This window comes from Erigeron canadensis, chromosome 9 (assembly GCF_010389155.1).
Source record: "Erigeron canadensis isolate Cc75 chromosome 9, C_canadensis_v1, whole genome shotgun sequence".
Lineage (NCBI taxonomy): Eukaryota > Viridiplantae > Streptophyta > Magnoliopsida > Asterales > Asteraceae > Erigeron > Erigeron canadensis.
In genome coordinates, this window is record NC_057769.1 from 968,462 (window position 1) to 982,603 (window position 14,142).

At 35.1% G+C, this 14,142-nt stretch overlaps 4 protein-coding genes across 4 annotated transcripts; all 4 read left to right on the forward strand.

The window, feature by feature from the left end:
• Positions 1-1,381: 1,381 nt before the first annotated feature.
• Positions 1,382-4,443, forward strand: LOC122581588 (3-oxoacyl-[acyl-carrier-protein] reductase FabG-like). The gene is made up of 3 exons (XM_043753825.1): positions 1,382-1,744; positions 2,900-3,129; positions 4,066-4,443. The coding sequence occupies exons 1-3, from the start codon at positions 1,423-1,425 to the stop codon at positions 4,342-4,344; spliced, it is 831 nt and encodes a 276-aa protein (XP_043609760.1). The 5' UTR covers positions 1,382-1,422; the 3' UTR covers positions 4,345-4,443.
• A 1,360-nt stretch (positions 4,444-5,803) lies between these two features.
• Positions 5,804-7,249, forward strand: LOC122582983 (3-oxoacyl-[acyl-carrier-protein] reductase FabG-like). Its single transcript, XM_043755415.1, has 3 exons — positions 5,804-6,216; positions 6,562-6,791; positions 6,922-7,249. Exons 1-3 carry the CDS (start codon positions 5,838-5,840, stop codon positions 7,198-7,200), a joined length of 888 nt encoding a protein of 295 aa, XP_043611350.1. The 5' UTR covers positions 5,804-5,837; the 3' UTR covers positions 7,201-7,249.
• Positions 7,250-8,857: 1,608 nt separating this feature from the next.
• On the forward strand, positions 8,858-10,207 carry LOC122582365 (3-oxoacyl-[acyl-carrier-protein] reductase FabG-like). The gene is made up of 3 exons (XM_043754745.1): positions 8,858-9,255; positions 9,381-9,610; positions 9,736-10,207. Exons 1-3 carry the CDS (start codon positions 8,895-8,897, stop codon positions 10,012-10,014), a joined length of 870 nt encoding a protein of 289 aa, XP_043610680.1. The 5' UTR covers positions 8,858-8,894; the 3' UTR covers positions 10,015-10,207.
• Positions 10,208-11,058: 851 nt separating this feature from the next.
• Positions 11,059-13,158, forward strand: LOC122581427 (chloroplastic import inner membrane translocase subunit HP30-2-like). The gene is made up of 5 exons (XM_043753655.1): positions 11,059-11,310; positions 12,353-12,513; positions 12,623-12,737; positions 12,809-12,960; positions 13,068-13,158. Exons 1-5 carry the CDS (start codon positions 11,059-11,061, stop codon positions 13,156-13,158), a joined length of 771 nt encoding a protein of 256 aa, XP_043609590.1.
• The last annotated feature ends 984 nt before the right edge of the window (positions 13,159-14,142 follow it).

The following is a 14,142-nucleotide window of genomic DNA, read 5'->3' on the forward strand; positions in this document are numbered from 1 at the left end:
CTTACACATTCAAGAAGTTACACAACACTATCGGTCGGGATCAGCAATTTATCTTGATCCCCTTTTGATTTTGTTTAGACATGGTTATTTTAAAGTAATATTTGGTTTTAAATGGGACCGAGATTGTTATTTGGTTTTGGTTGATTCCGTGATCGGTACCAGAAGAATACTAAAATTACCGTTATATATTAATACCAAGGCAATCAATCCCTTGCTTTCATTTGAATATTGGCCCTCGCACATCATGGCTAGAGTGGACCATGTTTCATGTTTTGTGATTATCGAGACTAATGTGGTATTGAATTAATGCCGACAAAGATTAATTATTGATGAATGATGAGTGAGACACCATGAGTAACATTTGATATTAATATAAGGTGATTTTTTTTTTTAAGAAAGTAACTATTATTTACATACTGGCAAAAAACTCGTACAAACGTCGAGTGGCCACATATTACATACAAGATACTTACATGAGATTAAAACTCAACCAATCTTCCCAAGAGACAACACAATTTTTAGTTATACAAGTATACCATAGGAAACCCAAAGTTTTGACCTTTTGAAGCACCTTGTCAACACCTTGTCAGATCTATTCTTGAACCTTGCCTTCCAAATAAACCAATAAGCCACAAAGAGAATCCCCTTGAAAACTGCCCTCCCAATCCTTCCTAGACTTGATTGTTTGTTCAGGCCAAAGATATCTTTGATCGAAAATAAAAAGATTGGAGGTACTTTACACCAAACGCTGACAAACTGCCATATCCAAGTCATATGAGCATATCAGGTGCTCAGCTGAATCTTCCCCTTGTTCACATAGGCTGCAATCGGTAGAATCCACTGCACAATTACGGGCCACAAGAGCAGTAGTGGTGGGGACCTTGTTCATAGCTAATCTCCACATGAAGATTTTGCATTTTTTAGGTACCTATTTTGACCACTTGAACACATATTTGCAGCTATAATCTTCATTGCTTTAGTTGATACAATTTGTTTTTTATGTAAATAAAGTATAAATTGAAAACTCACTCAATATGCCGGATGTTTGGTATAGCGTTTACAAAACAAATTTTGCGTTTTCAAAAATGTATTTAGAAAAAAGCATGCATGTACATGCTTATCTAAAACTGCGTTTTCACTTTTTCACACACAAACACGTTTTTAGATTATTTACGTTTTATAAATATAATAATCAGATAACCATTTTAAAATGCAATCAATCTCAAACACTATATCAGGACGGTTGTTAAACTTTGAACCATCAGTAAAGTCTTTTACAAATAATAGGACCAAGAGGGTAATATTGATAATGAATGAAAATATTTGGACCATGGTTGTAAAAACTTGTAATTTGCTCCTTTTTCTATTTCAGTCCCTCACATTTTCTTTTCTCAAAATCGTGGTCCAAAACCAAGCAGCAAAATGTCAGTTGAAGATAACCAGTTGGAGCCATGGATAGACTTAAAGGGCAAAGTGGTGATGGTGACAGGGGCATCATCAGGCATTGGGTGGGAATTCTGTTTAGATTTAGCCAATTCCGGTTGCCACGTCATCGCGGCCGCTCGTCGAACCGACCGACTTAAATCTCTCTGCGATCAAATCAACAACAAAAACGGCGACGTTTTGGCTGTGGCAGTTGAGCTTGATGTTAGTGCTGACGGAGCCGTAATTGAAAGTTGTGTCAAAAAAGCGTGGGATGCTTTTGGACGTATTGATGCTTTGATTAATAATGCTGGAATTAGAGGTAATTAATTAATTAATCAATTAATTAATTGCTTTATTATTTTATTAGTTCTAGATAGACATTTTTTTTTTATCTTCATGTGTTTTAAGTATTTGTTTATTATTGTTGAAATTATAATTATAATTTGTTTAATTAATTAGTAAAAGGGGTAAAAATATGTAGTTATTTTAATATAAAAGAAACTCTTTAACAAAAGGGGATAATGTAGTTATTTTAAGAGTCGAGAAATTTGTGTTGTAAATAATTTCATTAAGGGTATTATAGGTATATTGAGTGTCGAGTGAAGATGTTTAAATTACTGAACAAACGTGAGACATTTTGTGATTATCAACTTCTTAGTTGAAAAAAATGGAAGGAGTAAATGCTTTATAATGTATAGTATATGGGTATAGATAACTGTCCCCTAACAATAAGTATAGAGTTATGTACAACACTATGCTTGGAGCTTGTGGCCGAAGACGGAGCTTTTGTTTAGAGCTTGTAGACAGAGCTTTTATTTTTATGAAAGTGTATGATTAAGTATCTGGAAGTTTGGAACTTGTGCTTATAAGATTATATACAACTATATAAGAGGTATTTACGTAATTTACTTTTTTAAAAAGCTTCGGCAAGTTTGAAAAGCGAAGTGCTTTTGGTTTAGGAGCTTATTGGTTTTCAAAAACGCTTAAAGTTGCTCGCCTTCAATGGCCGGAAACAGTTGAACAGCTTGCTTTTTACTAAAAGAACTGTCTAAACCTTCGTTTTCCAGGTTGAACAACGGTGGTGCTAGTAGGTCACCCTGTCACGAAATTCTAGCTATGTAAAGGTCTTGATTGTTTGCATTTCAGAAACTACATGGATACATGATAGATTGAGGATGCATGACTTGTATTACATGCTATCCATAGAAATGAAAGGTGTTGATATCAATTCGTGAAACATAGCTGGTTTGAAAACATGGTTCGTTGGTGGGTAGTTTTATAAATGTACACATGTGTGTTTGTGCTTATATGTGTGTGTCAATATATGTATGTATGTTGCGTGTATGTTATGCCAACAATATGATAAAGTTAACATACGAACACTCCGTAGCATTATTCTACCTCAATTAAAGTTTGGAATCTTATTGTCAGTCTTGAAGTAAGCCCTTTTTTCTATCCTGTATGTTGTATTTAGGTCCTGTAAGGAATCCATTGAATTTATCTGAAGAAGATTGGGATAGAACTTTTAGAACAAATGTAACAGGATCGTGGTTGGTGTCGAAGTATGTTGGCCAGAAAATGGTTGCTTCTAATCATGGAGGATCCATAATCAATATCTCGTCCACCGCTGGTCTTAATCGTGGTCATCTACCTGGAGCTCTTGCGTATGCTACTTCAAAGGCAGCCCTCAACACCATGACCAAGGTAATGCATAGAAGTTAGATAGTTTCTGTTCATATTTATATAAACAGATGAGTCGGGGTTGAATTATCTTGGTAACATGCTAAACTGAATCCATTAGCTGTAAAGAAACAAATCAATTTGGTCAAACGAGTTGAATGTAGCTTTTTGTGTATTTATATGACTAGAACCTCTTAATTTGTTTATTACAAGAAGCGTTGTTTTGCGTTTGTCAGAATTAACACATTACGTTTTCATAAATATTTAAACTAGATGGACCAAAAAGTGTTAACGTCTCAGTCCAGCTTGACCCATACAATATAATTATGAGTTTTGACCTCCCATTTTCCGTATCTGGTAAGATCTTCTCAACCCCATTCCCCAAATGTGGGTAAACATGGTGTTCTTGAGCTTACGTGATGCTAACACGTGCGACATGGTTCTGTCTGGACTCTGGAGCTTGTGACTCATGGCTACCTATTAGTCTAATTCTTCCGCAACAGTTTGAGGACTCGTAATAGATTATGTAGTATTTGAATACCTTTTCCATTTGTTGGCAAAGGAAGAGCTAGTAAATCATAATGGAAGAGCATGATGCCAGTTTGACTTGTGACGTCAAATAGAATATAGAGTAATTTGAAATCGACATTCATTGATTAAATTTAGCACAAACCTACCTAACCACGTTGTATTGATGTTGGTTTAATCTTCGTGATTGATTTCATGTAAGAATAAAAAATTGTGCATTTGACTTTGAAAGTCAAATTATTTGCTAGAAGGTCATATGACTCATATGCTTAACCTTCAGTAGTTAAATGATCATATGTTTTCCATTTGATAATTGATGGATGCTTAAATAAGCTTTGGATATCAAGTCTTCAACGTTGTTTTGATGAACATCATGATTGATGTCTTAAGATCTTAACTTAATTGATTTGACTTGCTCGATAACACATACAGGTAATGGCGTTGGAATTTGGAAGACACAAAATAAGGGTAAATTCAATATCTCCTGGGATTTTCAAATCTGAGATTACAGAGGAACTTCTGCAAAAGAAATGGTTTCAAAATGTGGTTTCAAAGACAATGCCATTGAAGGAATTGGGTACTACTGACCCAGCCTTGACTTCTTTGGTCAGGTACCTAATTCATGGCTCTTCAAATTATGTGACAGGTAATATATTTGTAGTAGATTCGGGGTACACCTTACCAGGTGTACCGATCTATTCATCACTTTGAACATAAGATATTATCTTTTGTAATGATGGTAACCGAAGCTACTTACATAGTGTACTTTTATATATTGAAATGATGTGGCACGTTATACACTTGTACTAACTATCGTGGGTTGTTTGAGAAATGCACTGTTGAGTGCAGAAGGTAATCATATTTAGTGTTGCTTTTCACGAGGTAACATGGGCGAGCTGGGTAACATATCAAAAACGGTTCAGGCTAATGCTTAATATATTGGTAACGCCAGAATGGTGCGTGTCCTGGAACCCTTTAGGCCCAATAATTTAAATTCTTAATAACTATCGTTTTATCAATTTGAATTCGAATAATGATCATTTTTCATAATTAAATGATTCAGATGTACACACACATTTTGTTGCTAACGTTCTATTGAAAAAAAGAGTTTTGTTCGTGGATGGGTCGACTTTCTGTTACATACACCCCGATTATTATTGTCAACGGTGTTATTTTTAGCTTTCCAAATGTGCCACCACCAAGTAAACAATATAGCCTCCAATGTTCCGCTATTTCTTCGAGATAGGTGCAAACCATCTAACCTAATCATAGTTTCTTTAGGAGTTGATTTAGGAATATCGAGTTATCTCCTTTCAATTCTTAAAGGTGTGATCAATATGATCGACGAAGTAACCACATCAGTTCCTTTAGCGAACAGATTAGGATACGTTGGAACATAACCATGAGACATTCTCCAAACAAACACTAACTTTTTTTCGGATCAACTAATTGTTCCATCCGGTTTTGCTGGTAGTGCTAACCTAAGCAGATTGTGATCAATATGATCGACGAAGATGAGGGATAGTACGTAGTAAGATCCAAATAAAGCCATTTTGGGTTCTCCATATTGGATAATGATAAATATACTTAATAATGTGCCTAAAAATATGTTTGATGCCTTCAAATTTTGACATATGGATTCCACATTTTTTTTTCCATAATTTTTAACATTCACTTTGACATGTGTCAATTTCTCCTTATTAGTCATACTTTTAGGCTTATATTTTAGGCACATTAATCATTTTTTTTTAAAAAAAATTTTGAGTAATTGTTTGGGCCGTCATGTTTTTTATGATTTAAAAAAAGATATGTTTGCGGTTTTTTATCCAACTTAAGTGCCTAACAACTTTATATTCCCTTCCCTTTTATTATTATTATTATTATTATTATTATTATTATTATTATTATTATAAAACAAACAATAATGCAAGTAAATGGCTAAGTAAAGAACACAATTAAGACATCATATTTATTGTGTAACATGCAATTAAGTGATTATTTAAGTCCCACTCACTAATCACATTCTAATCTTCCCTAATTGTAACCTTGAATCATTATAAGTTATAACCTTGCACACATTTTGTTGCTGCCGCTACATTCTCCATCTCCTTGTTCTTGTATATAAAGTTATTATAAACTATACAATCACATTGTTACAGCCGTGCATCGATCTCATTAGTTTCTACATTTAACGGTTAAATATTATGGAGGGTTCTACTAAACAGGTAGAAAGCTGTGAGATGGAACCATGGCAAGATCTAAGTGGCAAGATTGTTATGGTTACCGGCGCATCTGCTGGTATTGGCTGGGAAGTTTGTATCAACTTAGCCAAGTCTGGTTGTAGGATCATTGCTGCTGCTCGTCGAACTGAGCGCCTGAAGGCTTTATGCGATGTAATTAACAATGTGGCTATGTCCGAGGATGAGGCAAACCAAAGTGAGGCGCCTAGAAATGGTGGCGTTCGAGCAGTGGCAGTGGAGCTTGATGTAAGCTCCAATGGTCCCACCATTGAAGCATCCGTGCGTAAGGCTTGGGACGCTTTTGGGCATATCGATGTTTTAATCAACAATGCCGGTATCAGAGGTAGCATCGTGCTTTATCATGTATTTTCTTGATATATATAGATAAATGATAAATAATGTCAGTTTTAATGCTTTTATGATGTACGGATCGACTATAAGTTTCATACGATTGACTTTTTGTAAGGAAAAAAGTTTGACATCTTTCATCATATCCACTTAGTATCTCTGATGGTAATATCACCTAATCTTAAGTCATGATGTTCAAACATGGTTTGTGTCGGTTTAAATATGAGAGTTTTATGTATATTATAAACAACAATATGTTTTTAAATGAATTGTCACCGAAAATAGGTATACATGCCAATCTTTAACTGTAGTTTCTTTATTGTTTCATTTCAACTTTTAGGTCCTTTACAAAATGTGGTAGATCTATCAGAAGAGGATTGGGATAGAACCTTTAGAACAAATGTAACAGGATCATGGTTGGTGTCGAAGTATTTTTGCTTTCAGATGCGTGGTTTTGATCAAGGAGGATCCATAGTCAACATCTCTTCGATTGCTGGCCTTAATCGTATTCATCCACATGGAGCCGTTGCTTATGTTTCTTCAAAATCAGCCCTTGACACCATGACTAAAGTAACGCAAACGATTTCCTTCTTCATTTTCCTTAATTGATATCTTTAATTGGTACTCGATATAGCAATCAATAACATTATATTCTTAAGACAGTTTGGATATATAGTATGAACTCGTTATATATATATAGGTGATGGCAATGGAACTTGGAAGATATAACATAAGGGTAAACTCAATTGCTCCCGGGTTATTCAAATCCGAGATAACAGAGAACCTCTTTAAGAAAAAATGGATCAAGAACTTTGCTTCAAAAACAGTTCCATTGAGAGATTTTGGCACAACCGACCCAGCCATGACGTCGTTGCTAAGGTACCTGATCCATGACTCATCAAGGTACCTGACCGGTAATATTTTCATTGCAGATGGAGGACATACCTTAGCTGGTGTGCCACTTTATTCGTCACTTTAAATTTACTCTTCCTCTAATAATCAAGTATGTTCACTGTGTCGTCATTAGATATGGTCATGATATGTATCGAACTTGGTCACCTTGATCAAAGTTTTGTTCGCCAAATAAATCAGAGATGATATATATTTATGAAAATTTCGGAATTCATTGAACATTTTTATTCATGTTACGGTTCGAACTCATTGCGCCGATGTTATATAAACCGACTTACAATTGCATAGATGTTATAAACCTCCTTACAATTAATTTCAAAAATATCTTTACACATAGAGGTAATGAACTAATTATACCAAATAGGCAAATATCAACTTATATATCTTCTCATTGTATGAGACTATGAGTTAACTAATTTGAAAAGTTATACTCGTATCTTTTTGACCATCGCATAGTTCAAATACCGAGAGGGATACTAATATATTGTTAAGATAGCATACCCCTTGTAAACTCGTGATAGTAATAATCTTAGATGTAAATGTTGCTTGAGTTTGACAACTTTGAAACTTCCAATTGAGGTCAACCAAACACTAAAAGCTGATTAGTTCACCTTCAAGGCTTCTAGACACTAACTATAAAATAACTTATACTTGAATACATACAAGGAACATTTTAATCCCTTTTTGACCAACCGTAATTTATTAAGCTTCTAGGAAGTTGCTAGAGCAAAAATTACAAAGCAAGAGCAGTATAGTAGCCGAGATTTGTTAAATTCTCAGAAGCCTTGTGCAAGTATCAAAATGAGGCCCTAAAAGAAAGAAAATTGTTAAACGAAATATACTCAATGAGTCATCGAAAGTTGATTGGTTCATATCACATGTCAAATGTGTCACTTAACTTTGTATGTAGAATTTTGTACACATTTATCAAACAAAAATTTAGTTTGGAAAGTCTTAAAAGGTCATGAACCTAACAAGGTAAACATCTTTAGTAGTGATCAGAGAAACGGTTTCAACAAGGTCACGTGGATATTTCGGTCTTATCGTATATATCTAAGACAAATCTTGTTTTTCTTTTTTTAAAAACCTATAAATATAGTAAATATTTTTGTGTAATTGAGAATAATATATATATATATATAAATATATATATATTTTAGAATGACATTTTAATCTACTCTTACTTCTAAATTACACGCATACCTGAGATGAAACTCAGGACTCTTGAAAATCCCTATTAATCCACCCCACATATGTGGGAAGTGAGACTCGAACCCAGGTGGATCTCCCCAATGTCAAAAACCTTACCACCAACCCCATTGGCAAATCTTGTTTTTCTTGAGTAACCAGAATACAAAAAACCTCACTCGTTTATCTACTTAGGAATCTAAATAACGACCAACTATGAAAAATGATTTTATATACGAGTAATTATTGTATAACATTTTCCAATAATCCTTGATTGAAATTAATTAATATTACAAAACCATTTTGACCGAGTAAAAAAAAAGGTGTAATAACTACTAATCTAGCTACTAGTGTCGTACCCCTGTTTAGGAGCTATGATTTAATTAGTTAAGAAAAAACTCATACTTTCAATAGTTTTTTTCCACAAAAATGAGCATTGCTATAATGATTTTATTCGGCTGAAAATTTAATGCATTCCTTAGTGCCTAATTAAACCTTAGCTTTAAATTGGGGAGACTATATGCTGTTGAAAACAAACTAGTATTAAGCAAATAACGTACACAGTGAAACATTATGGCGATTTCTACTAAACATTTGGAACCATGGCGAGACCTAAGTGGCAAGGTTATTATGGTTACTGGCGCATCTGCTGGTATTGGTTGGGAAATCTGTATCAACTTAGCCAAGTCTGGTTGTAGGATCGTTGCTGCTGCTCGTCGAACTGAACGCCTGAAGGATTTATGTGATGTAATTAACAACTTGGATATGTCCGAGGGCGAGGCAAACCAAAGTGAGGCTAGAAGTGGTGTCGTTCGAGCTGTGGCAGTGGAGCTTGATGTGAGCTCCGATGGTCCCACCATTGAAGCTTCCGTGCGTAAGGCTTGGGACGCCTTTGGGCATATCGATGTTTTAATTAACAACGCTGGTATTAGAGGTAGCGTGGTGCTTATCATGTACTCTATTTCTTTGATATATATATATAGTGTTCCAAACCAGTGAGAACACCCTTAAGAAAAATACTAAAATTTAGATTTTGATGCATCAAAAATACATGTTTAGGTCCTGTACAAAGCGCATTAGATTTATCAGAAGAAGATTGGGACAGAACATTCAGGACAAATGTAACAGGATCATGGTTGGTGTCAAAGTATGTTGGCCAGAAAATGACTTCAAATATTCAAGGAGGATCCATAATCAACATCTCTTCTATTGCCGGCCTTAACCGTGTTCATCCACTTGGTGCTGCTGGTTATGCTTCTTCCAAATCAGCCCTTGACACCCTGACAAAGGTATTGCAACCGAATTCTTTCTTCATTCTCCTCAATTGATATCATGCATTTTTCACTTGATATAGTAGTGATCAACAACATTCTTAAGACAGTTTTGATAGTATATATGTGCTCGATATGTATAGGTGATGGCAATGGAACTTGGAAGACACAAAATAAGAGTTAACTCGATTGCTCCTGGGATATTCAAATCTGAGATAACGGAGAAACTCTTTCAGAAAAAATGGATCAAGACCGTGGCTTCAAAGACAGTTCCGTTGGGATATCTTGGCCCAATCGACCCAGCCTTGACGTCGTTAGTAAGGTACCTAATCCACGACTCAGCAAGCTACCTGACAGGTAATGTTTTCATTGCAGATGGAGGACATAGCTTAGCAGGCGTACCACTCTATTCGTCGCTTTGAACTTACCCTTCCGCTAAGTATGTTTATTAATGTGTCGTCATTATGATCATGAGATGTATCGAGAACAGGATCATCTTATCTTCTAAGTTTAAACTTGTTCGTCAAATAAATTAAAGACGATGATATGATATATATATCTATGCAAATGGAAATTTGTTCATATATGCTTTGCGGACTAGCGTTTTAGACTTTGATAGTTTGATATACTTTTCCCTAGACTTCAATTGTAATATCTTATTTTTTTCATTTGTCTCTGTCCAACCACGTTACACTTTTTCATGTTTCAGTTAACTAATTTTAAAAGTTTTATCGTTTTAACCATCACATAATTCTCGAAAAATTAAATGTATAGTGTCTGCAGAATCGGACTGCAAGTCGTTTTCGGAATGCAATGGGTATTATTGCGGGTGTATTATTGGAGAGGTTTTAGGAAATCCTAGGTTTAATCTCGAACATTCATCGAAATTAACAATATGAGTAGTATAATTCGTCGTTAAAAAAGATAATCTAAAATCCGACAAGTTATATCCACCTTGAAAGGATTCCATTATCATTTCGGGATTTAAGCTACAAGATGATTAAAAACCAGTTTGAAAAGTTCGTTCATTAACTTAAACTCCTAGTCAACAGGAGTGCACAAGTTCTAACTTCCAGCATACTGCCCTGGGGTTCGAATTATCAACATTTGACGCGTTCTGTTCTAAAGAAAAACTGAAACTAAAAAGAATAGAATGGAAAGAAAACAAAATTATTTAGGTTAGTCCATACAAAAGTATCATACTCGCCAGCATATATGAACTTGGGTCGCCATAAGCCCACTACATTAGATAGCCCAACTGCCCAAGTATCAGCTTAAAAAAACACACAAATGTAGTTCATATTTTCCAGTTCCAACTGCAACAATATAGGAGCGCTCCAACAATTTATTTAGGAGATCAACATATAATCTTCGAAAATTTTGATCGACACATAAGATAACAATTTTCCATTCTACAAAATCAATACGTTCCAATTCAATCTGCATATATAGTCGCTCTAGAAACTATGTGGTGGAAGAAGAAGGAAGTAGTCTTGGTGGTGGGTAATGAGAACCCACTCAAAGAGTTGGACAAAAAATGCAAAGAATACAAAATCTTCTTGGATCAATGGGTTGTCAAACAATCTCTACCAGTGGAGGCTTCTATAGCAACCGTCGCTGGTGCCGTCCGTGGGGCAGCCTTAGGCATCAGTTTGACGAGTGTTGTTGATCATGTCTTGCCGGCTTTCAATCTTCCTCCACGTCCAGCCACCTCAAAGGTTTATCTCGTTTCCAATCTATATGCATAATTAGTTTAGCTCCGAATTTCCTACTTTTATGGTACGAAAAACCATTACTCCATATGGGATTCGGTTGCATTATCACCACTCTCGGTCGAATTGTATGGCCAAAACAATTAAGTTTAAGGTTCCCAAAGTATATAGGTAGCCCTAAAATATCACTATGGAACAGCATTAAACAATCTGCATAGCAAAAAAACAAAAGGCCAAAAATAGAACAAAACTGCACTAGAAAAGCCAAAACAAACAGTTCTACATAAGTACATATTGTGCTACACACAGGAATGCTCTTACAAACAATATAAATTTGAATCTTTTTTTCCACCAAATCCTTGAGACCTTGACATATGCATCTTGATACAATCTGTTCTCACATTAGATGACAAATAAAAAAGAAGAAAAAGAAACGGTCGAGGGCTTAACAAGCCCTTTGGGTCTACCAATGCATCTTGATACAATCCATTCTCATATCAGTTAAGACCGTAATTGGTGACCATCTAGACATATGCACAGAGCCACCTTGGACCACATTAACAAGTAGTGTGCATGAATCATTGTCATCAATTAACTATACACACTGTTCAAAGTCTCAAATGGTTCTTATATGGAACAAATTATGATTCATATAAAAATCAATTTGTTTTACCATCTATTTTGATTGATATTCAATATCTATATATATATGTTGCACTTATATAGCAATGAAACCAAAACCAAGACCAAAAGCCAAACAAATGTCAATGAGTGAAAGAACAAAACGATATATAGGTCCATTGGTTTATCCCTCATACAGTAACATCGACGTATTTTGGATATGAACGGTTTTTAATGTTTAATCACACACAGATTATGCTATTGATAAATAATCAGTTTGCCACGAGTAATTTCACGACCTACTGTACTAGCTAGTTTTCTAATTATGTTCCTTAAAAATATTTGTTATGGAATTGAACAGGTTGGTAGTTGGATCTAGTAAGAGCTTACTGATCGATTGTAAATCTTTGGTTGTATATACATGCAGACTAATATACCAGGGTGTCCTCCCTCTTTGGTACCTTACCAACCTATTATCTCAGGAAGCACTTTAGCACAAGCTCGTAATTTTGCTGTTTTGACGAGTGTAAATGCAGGCATATCATGTGTCTTGAGAAGACTAAGAGGAAAGAAGGATTTTGAGACATGGTAAGGTTTTCCCTTAATTATTTCATATAAAAGTTTTGATTAAGGTTGGCTTGATTCGAACTTTACAACTGTTTAATCTATATATGACATTAATATATCATTTGTGCAGTATGATGGCAGGTTTTGGTTCTGGAGTCATGTCATCATTGGTTTCTGGCATGAGTGGTCCTAGTGTGATCCCTGTTGGTATTTTCTTTGCGCTCTTGAGCGGAGGAGCTTTTAAGGTGATCACACACGTCGCTTTTTTCTTTCAGCTACAATTTAACTTCGGTAATTAACATGCATGCGGCTGCAGGTAAAGGAGAGAGCTTTGAATGAACAAGCAAAAGATGCAGCAAAGTATAAGAGAGTCAGACGAATGCTATCTAACCTCGGTCTTAGTCAATACGAGAAGAACTTCAAGAAAGCCAGGTTAGATGACGACGCTTTTTTCTCCCTTACGGAAAGGCAAGTACTAACAAATCTTTGTTCTTTATCTCAAAACCAAATCTATCATATGACTGACTTATCTTTCTTGTCATATATCTGTACACATATACGATCAAATCAATCAGATCCCTAGAAGCAGCTGGAATCCCTTCTAGATCAACACTGGATATCCTAAGCGAACTCAAACACGGTGACATTTTATATATATTTGGATGATTTACTCAGACATTTTGAGATACTTCATGGTTATTACTTAATTCGTAAGATGGTAGGATGAGTCGTTTCTATGGATTTATGGATATTTCCCAAATTATTTCCAACGTTTTGCTTGCTTAGATATTTGCTTCATCTTTTACCCTCCTAATTAATTCTCATCATAGTAAAGCAATTTCATCATCATCAGATGTTATCTGACAAACCATCTATCGAACGATTTTCATCGGCTATTTGATTAGCGGTATTGCAGAGAAAGAGAGAGACTCATATATATCAAATCCATATATACTTGTTTGACCCAATTTATTGACGAAGATGAGTTTGAACTCGTTTATTAATTGTTAATTTTTTGTGCCTAAGTATGTGCTCCGATCGATTTAGTTGGCCTGGTTTATTGTGCCTAAAGATGTGTTGGTGGTGGCAAGTGGATGGTACAACAAGTGACGGCAGGTGGTGATACATCCTTTTACATGGGTCTGGATTACCTTATATACTGAAAATTTTAGACAGCAAGTTACACGAGTCAATTTTTTTTTTTTTGTAATTTTATTGCTTAAATAAGAAGACAAAAATTTGACCAAAGTTGGTTATCAGTTAATGTAGTGTGCTCAGTATTTCGCAAAATGGAATTGAAGAGCTTGAATGAGAATAACCAAGTAACAGCAAAGTAAGACCAAAGTAACTAGTACTATAACTAACCTTCGAGAGATGTAGCTAGGACACTCCTCTGGAGCTACAAAACGCATGTTAATCCGTCACAACAGACTGCACTGCTTCCTGGGCACATTTTCGCCACTATCATCGGCTTATCGCTAACTTTTGTTTCTCCAATGGGGAAAAATCATAACTTTTGGATTTTGGGTTGAGAAACACGTCTTCTATATATATATATATATAATAATAATAATATATATTTTATAGAATCACCAAAACTATGTCATTGTAAATCTGCAATAGTTAATAATTCTTGTAAGAAAATACGAT

What these genes read in the sequence shown, in the direction of transcription:
- LOC122581588 (XM_043753825.1), top strand. Translation starts at nt 1,423, where the DNA reads ATGTCAGTTGAAGATAACCAGTTGGAGCCATGGATAGACTTAAAGGGC. An exon ending in TAATAATGCTGGAATTAGAG is followed by an intron (nt 1,745 to 2,899) that starts GTAATTAATTAA and finishes TGTTGTATTTAG; the next exon opens with GTCCTGTAAGGAATCCATTG. An exon ending in CCCTCAACACCATGACCAAG is followed by an intron (nt 3,130 to 4,065) that starts GTAATGCATAGA and finishes TAACACATACAG; the next exon opens with GTAATGGCGTTGGAATTTGG.
- LOC122582983 (XM_043755415.1), top strand. Translation starts at nt 5,838, where the DNA reads ATGGAGGGTTCTACTAAACAGGTAGAAAGCTGTGAGATGGAACCATGG. An exon ending in CAACAATGCCGGTATCAGAG is followed by an intron (nt 6,217 to 6,561) that starts GTAGCATCGTGC and finishes TTCAACTTTTAG; the next exon opens with GTCCTTTACAAAATGTGGTA. An exon ending in CCCTTGACACCATGACTAAA is followed by an intron (nt 6,792 to 6,921) that starts GTAACGCAAACG and finishes ATATATATATAG; the next exon opens with GTGATGGCAATGGAACTTGG.
- LOC122582365 (XM_043754745.1), top strand. Translation starts at nt 8,895, where the DNA reads ATGGCGATTTCTACTAAACATTTGGAACCATGGCGAGACCTAAGTGGC. An exon ending in TAACAACGCTGGTATTAGAG is followed by an intron (nt 9,256 to 9,380) that starts GTAGCGTGGTGC and finishes ATACATGTTTAG; the next exon opens with GTCCTGTACAAAGCGCATTA. An exon ending in CCCTTGACACCCTGACAAAG is followed by an intron (nt 9,611 to 9,735) that starts GTATTGCAACCG and finishes CGATATGTATAG; the next exon opens with GTGATGGCAATGGAACTTGG.
- LOC122581427 (XM_043753655.1), top strand. Translation starts at nt 11,059, where the DNA reads ATGTGGTGGAAGAAGAAGGAAGTAGTCTTGGTGGTGGGTAATGAGAAC. An exon ending in AAGAAGGATTTTGAGACATG is followed by an intron (nt 12,514 to 12,622) that starts GTAAGGTTTTCC and finishes TCATTTGTGCAG; the next exon opens with TATGATGGCAGGTTTTGGTT. An exon ending in TGAGCGGAGGAGCTTTTAAG is followed by an intron (nt 12,738 to 12,808) that starts GTGATCACACAC and finishes ATGCGGCTGCAG; the next exon opens with GTAAAGGAGAGAGCTTTGAA.